The sequence below is a fragment of the Pelmatolapia mariae genome, linkage group LG1 (assembly GCF_036321145.2).
Source record: "Pelmatolapia mariae isolate MD_Pm_ZW linkage group LG1, Pm_UMD_F_2, whole genome shotgun sequence".
Lineage (NCBI taxonomy): Eukaryota > Metazoa > Chordata > Actinopteri > Cichliformes > Cichlidae > Pelmatolapia > Pelmatolapia mariae.
In genome coordinates this window covers 33,827,924-33,847,686 of record NC_086227.1, presented here as the reverse complement: position 1 = coordinate 33,847,686, position 19,763 = coordinate 33,827,924, and the positions used below count along the sequence as shown (strand labels likewise).

Sequence of the window (19,763 nt, the reverse complement as noted above, 5' to 3'; positions counted from 1 at the left end):
GGTGGGAATGAAATGTTAATAACCACTGGTCTACAAATACATCTTTAGTAAATTCTTAGATATTAGATGTTACTCCTTTCACTGAACGAGGAGTAGATAATTAGACAAAGTAATAGAAGATCTGGTGCCTTTTGTTGTATTGCCTGAAAGATTAGGAAAAGTATGTCAACTGTAGAAAGCATTTTCTTTAATATTATTATATTAGTCTTTTAGATGTGGGACTAGATGTACTCACAAGTGAGGATATAGCAGTAAGCCTTTCATTGACTGGACACTGGTGTTCTGTCACTTTAGACCTTTGTTCCAGGCTAACATCAGGAACACCTTGACCCCTGCACTCCCGTGACACAAGTGTCACTCAGGGAAGTGTGATGTTTGTATGCGTGCCTGCAACCCAGACGCTACAGTCTGCTTCTTTTGTTTTAACATCTAAAACTGATGAACTGGGAGCTAATTGTAATGTTGCAAGTCCCAAAATAATTTACTTTGAACAAGAGCACCTGTTAAATAGTAAGAATTTTTGGACGATGAATCAATAAACAAACGTAACTTTTAATTTGTGTCCTCTCGGTGCAGAAACGTAACGATCTTGATCTTGAAATATTGAACTCTGGGTCACAGAATGGGGAACATCCTGTTTGTATAAAAGGTGCTGCCAGCATTTTTTTCCTAACCATGTAGGACTACATATGTCTGCAATGTGAATTATCTTCCCTTATAATCATTTATAATGGTTAAAGTTTAACAGACGTGGTCAATTGTGAGCAAAGGTCTATAGGCCCTTCAGATGTACCATACCTTATGTTTACTTTGACATGATATGTTAATCTGGATCACATATAAGAGATTATATAATATAGGAAGCTGGTTTGATGATGAAAAAGGTTTTGTTGTGCACACATTTTCAACACAACACTTCAGTCTGTGAAGTCCAGTAGGATAACGTAGTGTTGATTTTTTTTTTCAAACTAGATATAATGTCAATCTGTTGGTATGTCTAAAAAGTTTTGAACACTGAACTTTAGAACTATTAGTTTTTTACACAGGGGAAATATTTTCAAACAAACCCTTTCATGGTTGCTCAAGGAAAAGAAAACATTTTATCACATGTCGTCATTGCCACTGTTAGAAATAACAGCATTGGATCGTTTGTGCTTGTGGTGTGGTGCAGACCATGTTTGCCCTTCTAAATAGCAGATGTCTCATTTTGTCTTCATGCTTTTGCCTTGAAACCCACCATTTGCAGTAGGTTTTCAACTTGATGGCTGATGGTATTTGTATAGGGAGCAATTGTTGACAACCATTACACATACTGAGAGTGAGAGGGTGAAAATGACTTGCTCTCAGGGGCCTTGACAACCTTTGCCCCCCTGGCTCTTGTTTCAGGCCCTGTAATTGCCACTGACCAATGGGCTCCCGGTTGAAACTAGACTCCAGGCTGCAGCTATTAACGTCCCCCTCCAAACGGATCTTGTTTTGATTCCTGATGCTTTTATAGGTTTTGTCTTTAGGAGACATTCCTGGTCGGCACATACCGTGCACCCCTTTCTGCCCTTATTTTCCTTCCTTCCCGTCTTGTGGGGCCATTGGCCCCCCCTTCCTGCACTCACAAACATACACATAGCCTTTATCAGCTTTTGCGTGTGTGTGTGTGTGTGAGTGTATGTGTGTGTGTGTGTGTGTGTACGTGTGGGCGCCAAGGCTGCTGACCAGCCCACCCTTCTCTGGCCCCTCCTGACTGCCATCTACACTCCATGAACTTGGCCACCCGTCACAGCTGCGTTAAGATTGAAGGATGGGGGGCCCTTGTATCCAGCTGGGTCGGAAGACATTGTTGGGGGCAGGGCAGGCCCAGATGCAGATGGTTTAGGTCAAATGGAGATGTTTGAGGATGAAGGGGGAGGGGGATTTAGGAGCTCAGAGGTACCATAACTCCAGAGGTTACTACTTCAACCCCTGGACTATGCACCCTTAGTCTTTCAGTATATATTTGTTTTGATAAGTGTGTATTGCAGATTGTACTTTGTCTTATCTAGCTTAGCGAATGCGCCACTTTTAAAGCTTGTTACAAACTATTTGAAGGGAATTCAGGCTTAACTTAATAAATGTTTGGTGTAACAACAGATGAATACATTTTTTTTCATGGAAATGAGTCAGTTTTCTAAAAAATTAATTTATATATACATTAGTGTTGCAGTGTATGTTTTTGCTTGATTAAACAAATGTTAAACTGGAAGAATGTGGGTTCAATGGGAAGCATTCACTTTTACGGCAAAGTTCTTTATGTTATGGACTCCTTGGCAAGGGTTTGAGTCCAATACAGAGAGGGTCGTCTCCTCAGCCGATTCAGCACCCACAGACTGGAGCCTTAACGTTTTGTCGAAATTTCCCAGTGGAGATGCATTTAACAATGTGCATGTTTGGGATTGTCAAATCAGACATTACGTAATTCTGCCCACCTGAAATTATCTAAGTTTGCTCTACGCAGCCAACTTCCCAACTCACCCAAATGGAGCATTTTCAGTAGTATTTTCAGTAATTTGTATATTTCAGTAGTTAGAATGCATCTGAAGCAGACTGTCTCCTGTTTTGTGTCAAAACTGGAATTACCCAAAATTATCCAGAGCTGATGTGTGAAAACCTGCTTATTTGTTTGTTTCGTTTTTTTACTGACCTCATCTGTATTTACTCTCATTTGTTGCAGAATGGCAGTGCAGGATGGGCAGATGAGGCTGACAGCAGCAGAGGAAGAGGAGAGGCCTCCAGAGACTTTGCTAAGGTGAAAAACAAAATCAAGGAAAAAGCAAATAAAATCCCAAACGTTTTTGTTACAAAAGTAGCAAAAGGAGCCCTTTATGACAGTTACGTGGTAACATACATTCTCATTTCGGTAGCACATGTGGGACATGTATATAGGTCAACCTTTTGAAGTATTATACAATTGCAGAACTATAAAAATGCAGGATCTATGTGTTCCTGAAACTCTAAGCCAGCTTCAAAGAACTAAAAGTGCCGAAGCCTGAAAGATTCATCTGTGCACACCTCAAAGATAACAGTTAGCTGCTGACATGTATGTTTTGTGGTTAAGTGAGATGAAAGCATCTATTCTAAAAAGAACATTTCAGGGAGAAAAAAAGAACAAATGTCTTCCTGACAAACATTACGTATAGAGTATATGAGTCATAACAATGGTGCAATTAAAACGTTTTGCAATGCTATTATGAACTATCATCACATAGTCTAATATTAAAAAGAGCAGTAGAGAAAAATACAGACATTCAGGATTCAGCACTGGACAATAAACTGTATACTTAAGCACTCTGACGTGACTTTTGTTGTGATTTGGTGCTATATATAAAATTGAATTGAATAGACATTGTGGCTGAGCAGCCACACAGCTCTACCTTTAGCAAACAGTACCCTAATAACTTTCTATTTTACTTTACAGCTGTATGAGCTTGATAATGACCCAAAAAGAAAAGAGTTTTTGGATGATCTCTTTGCCTTCATGCAAAAAAGAGGTAAGTATACAAAAATATTGTTTTACTAATATCAGATCCTGTGGCTTGGCATGTACTGGATGGAGCATTGAATTGGAGGTTTATTTGGGACCTAGATAATTTTTAGACTTTAAGGAAGACTATAAGTTATCATCATTATACTGCAAAGTTATAATATTTTCTGAGATGGAAGTTATTATATTGTTGCATTCCTACTCTCAACACATGTAGGGTGCTTTAAACTTTAACTTTCAATGTGACTCTATGGGAATTGCCACAGATGTGTCGCTAAAGTTAATTTCTCACCTTCTGTCTGTGTTGTCAAAGCAGATACCCCTTGACTTCCATTTTTCCTGTCTCTGTGTGAGGAAGGAGGATACTTTTTAGAGAGCACCAGGAATTTCAGTGTTGATTGAGCAATGTCACACCTGCAGCACAAATGCATTACTTCTTCATACAATTGCTAGAACCCATACAAAATCAACGAGGATGAAAGTACATACAAAATGTAACTCCTTGTCTTGATGCCAGTGAAACATGTTTTGCTACTAAACAACTCACACACCGGCTGAGAAATACTTCATTAATTCCCCTCTCAAGCATAAAGGCCTTAAGGTATCAGCAGGTAAGATCTGCCTCAGCTGATCCTGTGTTTCTGTAGCATCAGAGTCAAGTGGATCTGGCAGTGGCCTAACTTAGTTGGCCAGCAGGCTTCAAGGATCAGTTGACTTTGTGCTGCTTTGACACTGCTTACAAGACCTGTCTGACCAGGGCTGCTAATGCACTTAGGCTTTTATCAGACAAACCTATGCAAAGCAAATTAAACTGCTTGAGCAATACCTCCCAAGGTGAATCACAATGTTATTACAGTGGTGCATACTTCACATTATGTTTTGGCAGGTTGTGATGGGTGATGATAATCTGTGAGTGTGTGTGTGTGGTTCACTTCAATATGTTTTGCTACAGGCTTCAGTGGTGGGTACCGTACATGAGTGAAACTTTATTTGATGCATAGTTTTTGTTGGACTGACAGATGATCGCTTTGTGCAATTTATTTATTTATTTTTGGTAAATGGGCCCGTGTGCATCGACACCTATGTGTATGTACTTGCATATGTGTGTTTACCCACTAAGGTGCACGAGAGCAGCAGCTTCTGAGAGTCTGGTTAGATCTTACCACCCAGAGGTCTTGTTTGGTGGGTGATGAATTAAGCCGAGTAGGAGAGGGAGGGATGGGATCTGTCAGGGCCCTGTTAGCATCTCTGTCCAGTGGCAGACGCTGGGAGTGGCTGCCTGACCCTTTACTCACGCTGGTCAGATGGAGAAATCCATCAAGCTGACTAAATCGCCACCTGACAGCAGATAACTAGCTGATTACAGTGTCACATTATTTTTCATGCAGTTTGAAACGAGTCAGCACAAACATTGAGTGAATAATAACACTGATTTAAAACAAACAAATTAACATGTAGCTTGTAAATTATACTACCATAAAGTAAATTAGGACAAAGCACAGTCCTGGTAACTCTTTGGTGTTTAACTTGTTTAACTGAATTACATTTCCAAAGAGAATTATCGTGAGTGTAACTGGAATCGGCTTACGCGTTTCAGGTTCCCATGTCAACATTAATACAAGTGATCAATGTTGAGTCCAAGAGTCAGTGCTAGTTGTTGCAGTTGTTGCAGTTATCACTAAATTTCCAGAGTGCTCATCTACAAGAGAAAGATACTGCAAAAGACAAAGGAGAAATATTGTGAAATTAAGAAGTATTATTTATTTGAATAGTTTTATTTTACAGTTACAAGTGCAAAGTTGAAATCTAAATATCCATGGCTGCACAGTGCTTTAAATATAGATGCAGGATATGACATTAGAGACTTGATGAAACCATTGTACAAGAGGTTAGGGTATAATTTCAGCTACACTAGAGTGCCTTCTTCACCCCTCCCTTAAGTCAGGAGCCACTTGGCTGACCTATGCTGTCCCTCAAGCCGGAGTCTTAATCATAGGGCATTGCTTGGCTGGATTTCTTTTACACTCAGTGCCAAGAGTAAATGAGATGAAGAGCAAGCCTCACTAAGCTCTTATTCACGGTACCCTCTAATTTCTGTGCATTGGCTCCTCCCTCCATTTCATTTCATAGATATGTTGTCAAGATTATTGCAGTCCATTTTTTGTAATTAAAGAGCACTTAGGAAGCCTGTTTTTTTTTTTTTTTTTTTTTTTTTAAATGCAATGTCATTATTTGAGACTTTCTAAGAAGGGCGAGGCAAAGGGAAAATGCCTCTTAAATTGAATGAGATTACAAGTGGACTCTGAAAAATGAGGCAGAGTGTGAGGTTAAGTGAAATCCAGTGGAAACTCTGGCGAGAGTGAGACAAATGGTGAAGTGCTTTTCCCACCTTGGCGTGGGGCCTCTGAGCCCTGAGAGGGAAGCAAACGGCGGAAGGAAAACTTACGAGGGATTCGCATTTCCTGCCTCTGCTGCTTAAAAACAGACACATGTGTTTGTGTGTGTGCATGTCTGTGCGTTAATGCTTGAAGAATTTTACCAGCTGTCCTAAATAGAGTCTGAGTGTAAAGGGAACCCATTGATGGGCGTTGAATCACAGACATGACAGAAGACACACATACAACCCCCCGCCTCTTTTTGTCACAGATGATCACTGTAGGGTCAGAGGAATATTTGTTACATCCATTACTGAACCCAGCCAGCTTTCACCACTGACCTCTGTGCTATTTGTTGCTTGTAAGGAGCTCAGCCTCATTCAGCTGGAGACCCTCATGTATATATTAGTCATTTGCTCCAGGTAGAAACATTAGCTAATGGCCTGACATGTACATGTAAATGCACTAGGGCTGCTCACATAGAAAGAGCGCGGGTGGAGGATAGTAGCCAAGATGAGTTACGGCGACATCACTGTTCATTACATCCATTACAGGTTTTCCTGTCTCACCCCCAATTGCTGCAAAGAAAAGCTTGGCGGTGGCTTGATGCTTTTAACCACCTCAAAGGTTTCGATTAAGCATATGGGTGATTGTTTGTTTTGGTTTGACACTCGACCACTTTGTCATTGGGGATGGGGGTTTGGACCAGGAGGTGGGCTTTTAAGAAGGTGGGGGAGCAGGCAGTAAATGAGGCAACAGTTGCTCGATGAAGAAAAAAAAAAGGGAAGAAACTCAGAGAGTGATGCAGCCAACTGCCTGTCAGTGCTGTCCACTTGAGATGATTAATGGCCATGAGCTGTGATGGACAGAGCCAGAGAGAGAGAGAGAGAGGCTCCTGTTCAGTGAAGTCACCAGTCGAGAACCCCCTCCCCGCCCCACGAAGTGTTTTACTCGTGCTCCTCTCACCAGAAAACCACACACATCGTGGTCAGAGATCAAGATCCATCTCAGTGTGACACTCTTAATTGGAAGTGTAGCTTCAGCTTAAGAGGGACCACATGCTGTGCTATCACAGCTTTAGAGTTATTTTAGAGGAAAATCCCAGATTTAGCTCTGTTAATAGTAATAAAGTGGTAAGCAGGACTTGTCTGTGTGATTAAATTATAGAGCTGATGTTGGGGCTAGAGGAAGATTTATAGAATGAAAGGTTCTTATTTAGCTGTAGCTCCACAGTGAAATGCACGAGGAGAGCAGTGTTTGTTCCTTTGAAGCTCCCAGAATTTGCTGCAGGAGACAGAAAAATGGCACTAAAGGGATTTTGATCAAAACAGAGCAAGTCAGCAATTTAGTGACGTAGCAATATTTACATATTCCTTTACACTCAATTTTTTTTGACTAAAAAACAAATGTTAAACATGCCTTTGTATTACCTTTTACAAAGCACAGCATTTCCCCCCCCCCAAGGTTTAGATGGATTTTATTTGAAGTATTTGTGGTGTGGGAACAGTGGCCTCCCAGCAGGACATTAGAGGAAGTTCCCCAACTGTAACCCAGAGACCGAGTGCTCTGTCCACACCAATTACAGCATGAATGGGCTCTGGGGGATCCACGTATGCATTATATTACTCCCCTGGTCAGCCTCACACTGGCCCTCGTAACAGGCAGCCCCTCTGTACAAACACCACACCACAATAGGAACATTCTCTGGCTCTGTGATATGGACTCGTTTTCCTTTAGTTAACACCCCACAACTTCTGGAAAGTGGCAGCACCTGGTTGGTTTAACAACAAAGCCCAAGGTTTTGTGAGCATATTTGTCCATTTCAGATGAAGTGTTGGGTTATAGTTAAAAGGATTTTTTTTTTTCGGGTGGTGGTGGCGGTGGTGAGGTGTAGGGGCAGAACTAGAATCCTGCTAATTGGTTTGGCAGGTAAAAGGCTGTAGATGTAAAAGTTTTCATCCATAATTTTGTGATAACCTTGTTTTCCTGTTATTTTTATAATCTGAATCATGACAGATCTTCTCCTAATAGATGCTGTTTTTTAAAGCCTGTGAAGCATGTTTTACACAGAATCCACCAATAAAATAGAAAGAGGAAATGAGGAAATTCTCTTTTCTTTCTTTTCATTCCCGTCCTCTTCCTTTGCACCCACTGAATTCTCCTCCCCCCTCTGTTTATTGTGCTACAGTTACAACCGCTGAAACTTGATAACACCATGGGGGATAGGGTTGGAGGGCCGTACTGTGGCCTGCTTGCTTGGTGAGACCGGGGGAAGGAAGGACTGGCTGGATTAAGGGGCCTCCTGTCCTACGCACAATGATTAATGATCTCTAAATAAGTGGAGGCAAGTCTTTTAGATATGGTAACCCTGATAGACATCAGACATGTGACTGTCACATGTCTGTGTCTGTGAAAAAGACGAAAGAAAGGATGAGGGATGAATGTGGCCAACATGGAAGTAAGAGACGAGTGCAGACGGGCTGCCAGGGTTACTGAGGAGAGGTTAAAGGAGACATCAGGCAGCTTGTATGGGAGAACGCAGTGTTCTTTGATTTCCCTTTCAAAGCACTTTGCCAGTGGTCTGAAACTGACTGAGGTTACCAAACAGACTGAAAGATAATGAGGGAACTGTACAAGAAGATTAGAACTGGTAGTAAAGGGGCCCTTCTCTCAGCATAGGGTGGAAAACCAAATGATACATAGATTCCAACCACCGCTTTCTAATCATTTTCCAAAAGAAGAGATGAAACTCTGCCTTTTGGACACATCCTCCCATGCATTTTTCATCAAAGATTTGGTGGTAACTGCCCTGATACATTTGAGGGTTGAGATTGTCTTTGGTTTGGGCAAACCCCACCCATCCCCTGCCAAATTACAGCCCAGCCTTAAGGGCACAAGCATCTAGAGTGGTTATCCATTTCCTTCAAAACAAAAGGAAATAGTAGTTTTCCTGATGTTTTGCGTGTGGGATGGTTTATTGTGGGAAGCTTAGATTAAAATCTTGTGACTTTTTAATTTTTTTGTTTTTGCTTCTTTCTTTCCAACTAAGGCTACTCTTTGTGTCTTTTCCTCTCTGTGTTTCTTCATCCCAGCCCCCAATTGCTTCCACCCCCTGTTATTTCCTCTGTTCTGTGGCCAGACTATTCCACAGCCCTAGATTGCCACTGTGCTGTCCATCTTTAATTACGACCGTACTGTACTGGGATTTGAGACCCTAAATCGCCATGGTCATATGACCAGGCAAGAGGACAAGTGCAGGCCCTCAAACAGATTCATGCTTCCCAGTGAGGTCATCGGTCAGGGTAAAAATAATACTGGCTGGCTGCTCTGTTCATTCACCCATCTTGTTTTGCACTCACTGAAAAATACTTACAAGTGAATGCTCTTATGGGAAATGGGAAAGTAATAGGGTAGAGGATGTTATTGAATGGAAAAAATAACACGACTTGTGATGCATGTTGGATAAAATAGTAATGGTTTGAAGAAAGAAATTCAGAAAACTGTGGCTGAAAGTGAAACAGCAAGAAATCTGTTCCTCAAACAATGTATGCAATACAGGAACTTAAAATGTAGTATGTATATTCCTGCTTGATGGAAGTAGGCCACAGTGTATATTGTAAATTAAGTTAAAGAAACGCAAAGTTAAAAGTAAGAGATTTCAATAATTACAAATGATTTGTGTAAGTTGATTCAGCATAAGCACATTAATAATAGGGTGCCAAATCAAGCTTTTCTGTAAATATATGTATGCTTTTAATTTTGTATTTGTGTTAATTGGAAACTTGTTTACTTCATTGTGCTGTTTCATATGAAATATATTTAATCTTTAGGCAATCAAAATGGGGTTTGTGGTTCCATCGTAAAGCTTTCTGCGCACAGAATTCTCCTGTGATCAACAAATTCCCTAAGCCTCTGCTATCTGTATATCTGCATGTCTTGCTTCTCCATCTGTGTCCTGTGTGTGCTCTTAAAGCAATGTTTCCTGGCCTCCACACCCTTGTGATGGATGGTATGAAATGCATTACAGCCCCCAGAGGAGCCCTACACCCGTACAATAGCCCTGAGCTCACTTCCACTGCAGCTTTGCAGCCTTGCTCCATAAGCCACACAGCAGCAGAGGTCTGAGTGCCTAATGGAAAACAAGACGTTTGATTTGAGGGAAGAAATGGACATGAAACACACAAGTGCTGTTGTCTCTTTGCCAGTGGCGCTTTAGTTGATGTGGTTTATTGTTTGGGGTACATGATTACATAAAGGCAGTGGTTACTTAACAAGTGGTGATATATGAGTGTGAGATGAGTTATCATCATTTGCAGTTAGGCTTAAAATAAAATCTTTAGTGTTGCAGTATACAGTGTGTCATCATCAGTTTTTTAGTGGTTTACGTTCTTTTGTATCATTGACTCCAAAAGAAAAAATAAATTATAGAGTTTTAAGCCCTAAATTAGCAAATAACCTTTATCGTGAATTCACTAAAAGGATTTTATTGTACTTGTATGTTACTTACAAATGAAAGCTTTTTTCTGATGTTGATTTCATTTTAAGTCACTCTGCATTAGCATCAGCTAAGACCCTGAAAGGTAAACATATGACCCACTCTCATGGATCTTAGAAGTCAAAAGTAATTAGCATTGACAAGAGGTAAAATTTGCAAGATGAGTGCACAACCCCCAACAATCCCCTTATGTGCGTGAACAGATTCCCCTTTCTCCTAGGCTTATAGCATTTGATGTCTCCGGTATTGATCAGTGGTGCTCGGCCTCAAATGGTGCTCATCAGCTGATGGCTTTATCTGTCAATCCGGGTGGTCATTGATTGAAGCAGTTAGCTGTGTTATAAAGCTTGCTTTATGGGACAGAGGGCCCCCTCAGTGCATCAGTAAAGTCATCACTGCCTCATGTGTACTCTTTAATCCAGCAAAAACTAGTTTGACTAGTGACTTGTCACCAGTGTTGGCCAGGCGTATTTTGGTCTCAGGATATCCGGCAGAACCCAGGTGTCCATAGCCAAAAGTTTTATTTATGTCCACTGTGGAATAGTCAGACCCAGGCATCTGTAGCCAACAGAGTTATAACATGTGAAATGCTGTTTTAATTCAAAAGATGGCCTTTCTTAAACCTGAAGTACTTTTGTTACTTCAACTAAAGATAACTAAAGGAGTAAAAAAAATGTTTTGTGTGTAGTCCTGTCCTGTTTGTCCTGTTTGTCTACCTCACCACTTCTTTCTCTAGAAAGGCTTTTTTTTCCCTTGTGTTTTTTTTTAACCTCCTAGGACCTGGCGTCCACATATGTGGACATCACATTTTGGATTATTTAGACCAAAATATTCCATTTTGCTCTACAAGGGCCTGATATCCACTTACGAGGACATTATACTGCTACTGTTCTGTTGAAAATTTATACGAATATTCTTATATGTGGCTCTCATTTTCCTTAGAAACACAAATCGGGTTAAAAAAAAAAATCTGGTAATTCTTTGTTTTTACATTCATTGGGTCCCAATATGCCAAATATCAAAGAGAAATTAAAAATGCATGCCGTGGAAGAGTTCGAGTCTTAGGAGGTTAAAGCAGAAAGACCTGAAACCAAAATTTTATCTATCACACTGCCTTCAGTTTTTAGAACTTTTATAGCCCTCAACTGAAGCCATGAAGTAACGTGCAAAAATGCATGCAAAACGGTCCTTTTATGAAGCCTGGGGGGGCTGTTGTACTTACTAAATAGCTGTTGTGAACCTTTTGCACCATGGCATTTTTCCCTCTCTCTATTTGTCTCCAGACCTCCTTCCTCTAGTTGTTGTTTTTAAGCTTTATCTGTGTTTTTTTTATTTGGTCTAAATATTACTCCTTCCCCTCACTGTCGTACTCTTCCTGATTTGGCTTCAGTTGAATTTCAAGGGTGGAAAATTTTAAGCCTCACCTCAGCAGCTCAATCAGTGAATGCTGGGTGGAGGTGCTTCGGTTAATGCCAAAACACCCCCACCCCCTTCTCCCCCCTTTCATGCGTAGAACAAGCTGTGTTCTCGTAGCTGTCACATATACATTCTTGTCACTTTTTACTGGAAGATCAGCGATGTTTGTTTTCAGCCAGTCTGCTCGGTTACTGTGGTCTCACTTGATTTTCAAGTTAGGCAGAGATTTAGAGCAGAAGTTATCCTTGATATATGGCCTAGTTTTAAAGTTTGACATTGGGATATAAAAAGGCAACATGGCATTTTATATTTTCTTGTTGATGTTATGAGTTCCAGCAATTTTAGCAAACATGTAAATAGCAATCATGCATACTAATTTCTAACCTATATTAAATTGCTTTTGAGGACTAAAAATATGTGTACAAAACAGCTTTCACTGATCTTTTTTCCAAGTGAGAGTAACTCATAATACAGTACAGGCCTGTATCATTAGTTTTACTACATGTGTTAACAAACATTTTTCCTCCCAACACTCACACACTGCAAAACTCTTTTGTTTTCTGCTGTTAGCCCCTGTATCTGTACCATGCTCATAGATTTATTTTTCTAATCCGGTCATAGCTATAAGTCACAGAAAAGGAAACACCACCACACAGTTTTAATAACGTCAAACTTTAACAGAACAAATTGTAAATACATTTCATGCATGAGTTGCACAACAGGTTTTAGTAGTTCCTATAGCTTGGCTGGAAACATACAGCCTGTAGTGATAAATGTTGGTTGTTAGAGAACATTCAAGCACTTCAACAAGGTAAAGAATTGTTAAAAGAACCTCCTGACAATCTCTCTGACCACATATATGTTTTCAAACGCATTCCCGTGACAATGTTTGCTTAGTTTCAATTAAAAGCTGTTGGGTGGAGTAACTTAACCAGATCTGTGATAAGTAAAAACTGAAGGACTTGTAGGTGGATCCATAAACATCTGTTGACCATTGGTCAGTCAATAATCTTACTTTTTGTCAAACACTAAGCAGAGCAGAATTTAATGCATTTAATACAATTTATAGGAGACGGACAGCAAGCATCTGTCAGGATGTCACGCTCAATCAGTTACTTTAAATATATACCTAACCTTTGTCTAAATATAATATAGCCTAATCTTATTATTTTAAACCTTGAAGGAGTTTTTCCTTTACTGCTTTGGGCTTACTTTGAAGGAAGCAGAAATATTACACATGGTCCTACAAAGTTTCCCATTTTATATAAATAGGTTTTCCCTTGATATACTTATCAACAAGCAAAATATTCTCTCTCTGGACTGGGATCAATGTGCTGAATGTATGTTTCCCTTCTCTCTTTCTGACGTACAAGACATTTTAAAAATACCAGTGACTTTGAATAACCATGCAGCATAAGACACCCCAACCACCACTTCTATCCATCCATCCATCCGTCCACTCATCCATCTCTCTGATGGCTCCGGTGTTGATTGGGGTCTGGTCAGTTGATCTGCCTGGTCTCTGGGAATCGAGGGGACTTGAGTTACAAATGGAGAGGCCGTCTCACTTTTCTCGCTATCCAACCTTTTCAATCCCCTTCCCCCTCTATTTCAACAGGTGACCCATCTTCATGACCCACAGAGAAGGAGTCATGTTTCTTTTCTTTTTGTCTTTCTTTCTGTACATCTATCCATCTCACCTCTGAGATACTTTACTGACAGAGCTGTCAAAAGATTAAGGAGGTCAACCCACCAATGGTACTTAAAACACCATATAAAATCTTGTCCACTTTATCATTGCAGAGATTTCTTGACAAATTGCAATTGAAAAATTGTCCAATTCAGTTTCTAATAGTGTCATTGTGTGTATTCTTGACAGACTTCCCAGTGTGTAAACAGCAGCCTTTGAGATTTACAGCTTTTGACTTTTGTTTGGAGACTTGCCAGCTTTGCAATGTTTTACACCAGCCCAGAGCAGTTGACAGTGCACAGAAGACAGCTCCTTTAATATACTGGCTGCCTGCTCACTGTAATAATTCTTACTAAGAAGCTCCTCTCCCTGTTTTCTAAGCAAATATAGCTTCAAGTGAATTATTCATCACTGAGTGTTTGCCTTTTTTCCCTTAAGTATTGTTCTTTTTATTGAGGTAGAAGGAAAACCTGGATGAAGGAAGAGAGGGGATCTGCTGGCTTTTGAATTTAAAAAAAAAAAAAGGAATTTATTAACCTTTTTATTTAATTTTTCATCAACAAAGGGACGTGGTTAATTTCTAATATGAAAAAAGGGTATTATTTGTGTATGTCTGTGAGCTGATGTTAGATATTTCTCAGTTACTGTGCAGATGACTTTACATTACTTCCAAATGGTGCCTAATGTAGTCCTTACATTGGTTAATCTCTTTACTGTGCTGTTGTTGGTATAGTGACGTCATGCAGTGGCTGGGCTTGATAATGTTGTCACACATTATCTCTGTAGATGGATGAATGTGGCTTAACTAGTCCCAGTGTAATTCATTCTACGTGGCATCCTTTATTTTGACTTCAAGCTCACAGAGCAATAGAAAGCCTTTGTTTTTCTTGGTTTTTGTGTTCCTTATCACATCAGCGGTCAAATACAGTTGACAGAAGATAAGTCATTTCTTGGCTTTTCCTGTCTTTTCTTTTTTTCCTTTGTCTACCTGTCAGCTCACATTAATTGCATTTTATTGACATGAAAGTAATGAAACCTCTGCAGCCAGAGATATAGGAGTATATTGACTGACTTATATTATATAGACTTTATTAGATGACTCTCTCTTTATGTGACTCTGCCAGCTGCAGCTTTAGCTTCATGCTTAGAATAGCAATGCATCTATAGTGTAATGTTACATTTAACTTCCCTTAGGTGGAGGGCACTACATATCTTAACACTTGATATGAATTGGTCCGTCATGCGAGGGTTGGCTCTGTCTGGACTAAAGATAGCAAATTCCATGCACTCAAGGCTTTTTTACCTTTTATGTCCCTGGCCGTGCATTAAAAATAAAACAAACATGCCCCAGTGAACACCAGGGTCCTGACAATATTCTAGCCTGAAGTATGAACATAAACTAAACAGCCAGGGGCTGCCTACATAAAGTAAACTCCCAGCATGTGGAGCCCAGACACTTATCTCCCTTGAAGGGTTTGGGCTGGTCTGTATTGATATTCTCTAAAAATGAAAACATATTTTTCTGTATTTAGATGCAATGTCATCAGACAAAATTCCTTCAAGATGGATGGGAAGAAGGATTTTTTCTATTGAGAGTAGTATCTAATATACATGCACAGAAAACATCTGAAGCAGCACATTAGGGATTCATAAATACTTCATCTCAGCACTTCAGAGTATAAAATATCATCAGTAAGACGGGAGCAGTCTCAAGGAAATAGTAATCTGAATAAAAGTTCTAAATATTCTGGTATTATTGTTTAACTAACAGTGAATGTATTTAAATTGAAATGAGGAAACATAAGTTAAAAGAAACAAGAGATAACTTTGGTTTAGTCTGATCTGCTGTGTAGACGTGGTGTTTGAGGTAGCGAGGAGGAAGAGGAGAAAGGTCTCGGTCAGCGGCACTCTAAAAGGGTTCAGACACTGCTACAAGGCCAGGGGCTGTTTGTGCTGGCTGACACCTTACTGCAGTAAGAATCCAGTAATCCAGTCTTTCTCCAGCTGGTTAGCTACCACACCTCCCCCTTCCTTTTCTCCTTCCTTACATCCTTCCTTTCTTCCCTCCAAAAGGGACTTTCAAGATGTTAAAGTCATATTAAAAATAAAAAAATCTAATCATCCCTGCGAGGAATTTCTAAATTGATCAGAAGAGGTAAAGAAACCGAAAACGATGAGATGATGTAATGTGGTGTTTAATCCTCTCCCTCCTCTTTTTCCTGTCTTTCTTCACTGTAGATGACAGTGAAACCTCACACCAGTCAATGTTCATTCAGTAAAAAATTCATTTCCTGTGTGTTGTCCGCTGTAAGGCTGTCAGGCTGTCACTTAATTATTTAAAGAAATGCCCATCAAGTGAAGTCAGCAATATTTAATTTACCACTACTGGCGTCAGGGGCACCCAACTGATTTATTATACAGACCCTTTAATGTGAACAGCTGTTTCCTGCTAAAAATAGGTCAGAGGTCAGATAAAATGAACTTGTTCCTTTTTTTTTGGTCATTTAGATACAAAGTCATACATTTAAATCTCTCTCTAATCAATAATTATAATACATCAAAAGGGCAAAATGGGTTCTTTTTTCTTTTTAATTTATCTGGTTTATTTCTGCCATATTTCCTTATGAAGTGATCACAAGCCTCTGAAATGATTTTTAGATAGTGTTTTCTTTATTTCATATGATACTGTGTTATTGTGAGCGGGCACCCGTGTGATTTATTCACATTGTTTGTTAGATGAGGAGTTTATATTTGATAGTTTAAAGCACTTTAATCATTACGGGAAAGCATCTTAATTATAAAATATAAGAATAATGATTTGTTTTTACTCTTCAAAATATTGTTCCATGAATACATTCCTCTTGCATTTTTGTCCTTATAATCTGCATCCGTTATCATCTGAAGTCTAGTCGTTTGAAGGCTAGCCCTGTGGCTCTTGTGTTCTTGGTGGAAGTTGGAGGAAAGAGTTGGGTAGTGGTTCGGGGGCCCTCAGCCACGGCACTTCCCACCAGAGCGACCTCTGACCTCTGGTGCCATTAATCACAAGGCTTCTGATGGCCGTGTCCCTGGGGGAAAATCAGTCCGGGGCAAAGGATGATGGGAGGTGAGGCCTGCAGCCAATTACAGATAGACTCAGAGCAGACGAATGGACAAATCAGGTCTTTACAGAGAGATGAAACACCCAATAGCTGTCTGCTTGAGGAAGAGATGGTCTTGTGTTGGTTGTGTTGGTAATCATAAAGTCTCTAGTCTTCTCTAGTGGAAATTAAGCATTGAGGTTGAAGTGGGAACAGGTATTCCACCAGAGCAGAGTGCATGCGAGGCAGAGTGCCACTGTGATCAAAAGAGATGTTTGGGCCTGGTCTAATTAAGCCTGTTAGAGCTAAATGTCTCCAGGGTTGGAAAGGGAGCAGATGTTGAACACCAAAGGCTGGTGACATGCTGGTTTTCGCAAATGAGGGAACTGTCTCTGGCTAACTGCCCAAGCCTTGCTAATGTGATTTTTGGTCAATTACAGTATTATTAAAGGTGTTTTCCCACTGCTTTCACACGTGGCTGAGCAATGTTGAAATGTGAAACGTGACTGATGTCACACATGGAATAATTCATCCTTTTTTTGTTTTTTAAAACCACATCTGGTCCACTGAAGATGTATAAATGGATATTTGTGTTTGTTTTCTTCTGTCTGAAATTGTTAACTTTTTGGCTTTATGGGTTATGTTCTAAAATTGTTTGTAATTAATAAAGTCTTGTTTTGACTTTATTGTACAGCAAATGATGACAGAAGTGTTGGCGTGAATAAAAATCCTAAACAGCTGCTGGCCTGTCACTCTGGGGCCAGTGTTGTTGTCTCATTTGTTGTGCTGTCATTGTTCACAGCCTGGCCTGTATGAAAACATGGCTTCCTGCTGACCTGCAGTTTAATTCACACATCAATAACCCCTGGCTGATCTCTGACCCCCTTAGTTGCATTAATTGTTTAATGTAGGATTGATGTCCAGCACTGCATCAAAGAATGATGGTCGCAGCGTAGCGCTGCTGGTCCTTTTGATGCATTGCTTGTTAGTAGAAAATTTAGTAGAAGCTCTCCATTCTTCAACTGGTACATTTGAACATGTGAATTGGCCAATGGCAGCTGTTTTGCTGGTTTTTGCTTTTTATTGATGTTGTTTTTTTTTAATATATATACAATTTCACTATCAGTCAAGCTTTGAAGTCAAACCTTGATGGAAACTGGCACCTTCACCCAGATATTAGCGCCAAAGAAAAAGCTGCATGCCAAAATGAAAACAAAACTGAGCGGTTTAAATCATTCTAGAAAATTTTATTCATTCATTTATTGGGGTGAATGAGCAATTTATCCAAATCTGTTTTAAAAAACAACAACGGCAACAACATAAATTTAAATTTGGTGTTGCTCTTTCCACCTTACTCCCCTCTAATCCACAGCAACTAATCCACACTATTATTACTCCAATTCTTTCCTTCCTTATTGCACATATTTCATCATTTTAGCAGAATTTTAATTGGGGTTTTATTTACTTATTTTGATAATCAAATGATCAGAGATAGTGGCATAACAATTGTGAAACCAAAATAAAAATGTCCCAATTCTAATTCACTAATTAGTCCTTCCTCCTTCGGTAAAACTTTTAGTGCCCAGCTAGTCTGGTGCAAACAAATGGGCTGTAAATATGGCACATTAATAGTTTAAGTTTTGTTATTCATGATCTTATAATGATTAAGTGGTTAAAAATAATTCCCTCTTGGTATATCCCTCAAAAGAAAAAGTGAGGTATGAGTTTTGTTCATTAGGATTATGGTTAATTTAATGTCTTGCTAAATCCAGTGGAAATGCAAACCTGGTCTTAAACAGAAACCTTAAACAAATTCTTATTCCTTTCTACGACTCATCTTCTCTCTCTTACCACATGAACTCAAATAATCTATAAAAGAAGCTAGCATCTTGACAAGCTCACTCTTGATTTTCTATTAATTGGCTGTGAAGATAGGATCCCCTTTTCCCAGAACAATTTTGTGCAGCTTTAACAAACTAAAAAAATCCATCAGCTATAAATACTACATTAGATGTCACCATCGACTGTGTTATTTATTTATATGAATAAAGGTGAACTTTTTAATTTACTTCATTTTACAGGTACGGTGGTCTGTTTTGTGTCTGTGTCTGTGTGTGTGTGTGTGTGTGTGTGTGTGTGTGTGGTATTCTTTTAGGTGTTTTCTGCTTTTTATGTGTACCTACCAGCTTTCTGGACTGTCTTTAAATGCTTAACCCTTAGCAGCAGCTTCCAAAAGCCTTCAAGCTTTATTAGTGCACAGAATAATGAAAAAGTAACCCTGAAGTTAGCCTGTACTTCCATAGCCTGTTTAGAGAATGATTTGTTAATAGTGACTTCTGTGTAACAGGTTAGAGGCGATTGATTTTCAGTGGATACAGTAGTAGTAAAACATTTCCTTGACCACTAACATTAAGACACCCAAAAGGTCATAGTGCTTTGCTAGTGCCATCATGGTGTCTTGATCTCCCCACTCCAAAGGTCCATGTGTTCACCTAGGACCTTTGCACATGGCTTAAAGACATGTTGCTAACTTAGGAAAATGAATCGGGGCTAATCTTCATGGCCTGATCACACTGCTATTTCACAGAGTCATTAATGAGTCCAATTCCAGGTTAAGAGCAGCCTGTGGAGGGGCTGGCGGATTGACTGGCATTAACTGTGAAGACAAATCTGTACGATTCCCCTGTGCTGGGCCTGGCAGCAGTAACGCAGAGGGGTGTGGATTTACTCAGTGCAATCCTCTAAATAAGCTTCATTATACCAGCCTATCCAAAAAAAAACCCCTCCTCCCCACCCCCCCATCCACCGCTGCCCGTGGATTAGCAGGTTGTCACGATCCTTCAGTCCCCTCCTCCTGCCTCATGCTTACACTGTTGCACATTGCACTTTTTGATTCTGTTTCGTACAGGAACCACCCACTACCCCTCCCTCTTCATCCACCCACCGTATCCTCCCCTCACGCTCCCAGCAAGCTTCGCTGCAGATAAGCTGTTGACAAGATTAATGCATCTGTATCAAAAGTCTAGAGCAGCTTTGCTTTGTGTTGTTTGTGGATCCCCTTTTCCAGGTCAAGCTAAATTGCTTAACTGGGCTAATGTGTTTTCAAGGCAAATTTCACAGGAAATAGCCCTTGCCACCCATGTCTAACCAGTATCCTAACAACCCTTAACAATATGTAGAGGTCACAAAAGTATAT

At 39.9% G+C, this 19,763-nt stretch overlaps 1 protein-coding gene across 2 annotated transcripts in view; it reads left to right on the top strand.

Annotated features, from left to right (window-relative positions):
• The window catches only part of LOC134631330 (AT-rich interactive domain-containing protein 3B-like), a 56,223-nt gene that overhangs the window by 25,156 nt on the left and 11,304 nt on the right, over positions 1–19,763 (top strand). For both annotated transcript variants that reach the window (XM_063479560.1, XM_063479569.1), the window contains exons 3-4: positions 2,705–2,779; positions 3,449–3,521. In XM_063479560.1, coding sequence (XP_063335630.1) covers positions 2,705–2,779; positions 3,449–3,521 — 148 coding nt within the window. The remainder of the gene's footprint in view (positions 1–2,704; positions 2,780–3,448; positions 3,522–19,763) is intronic.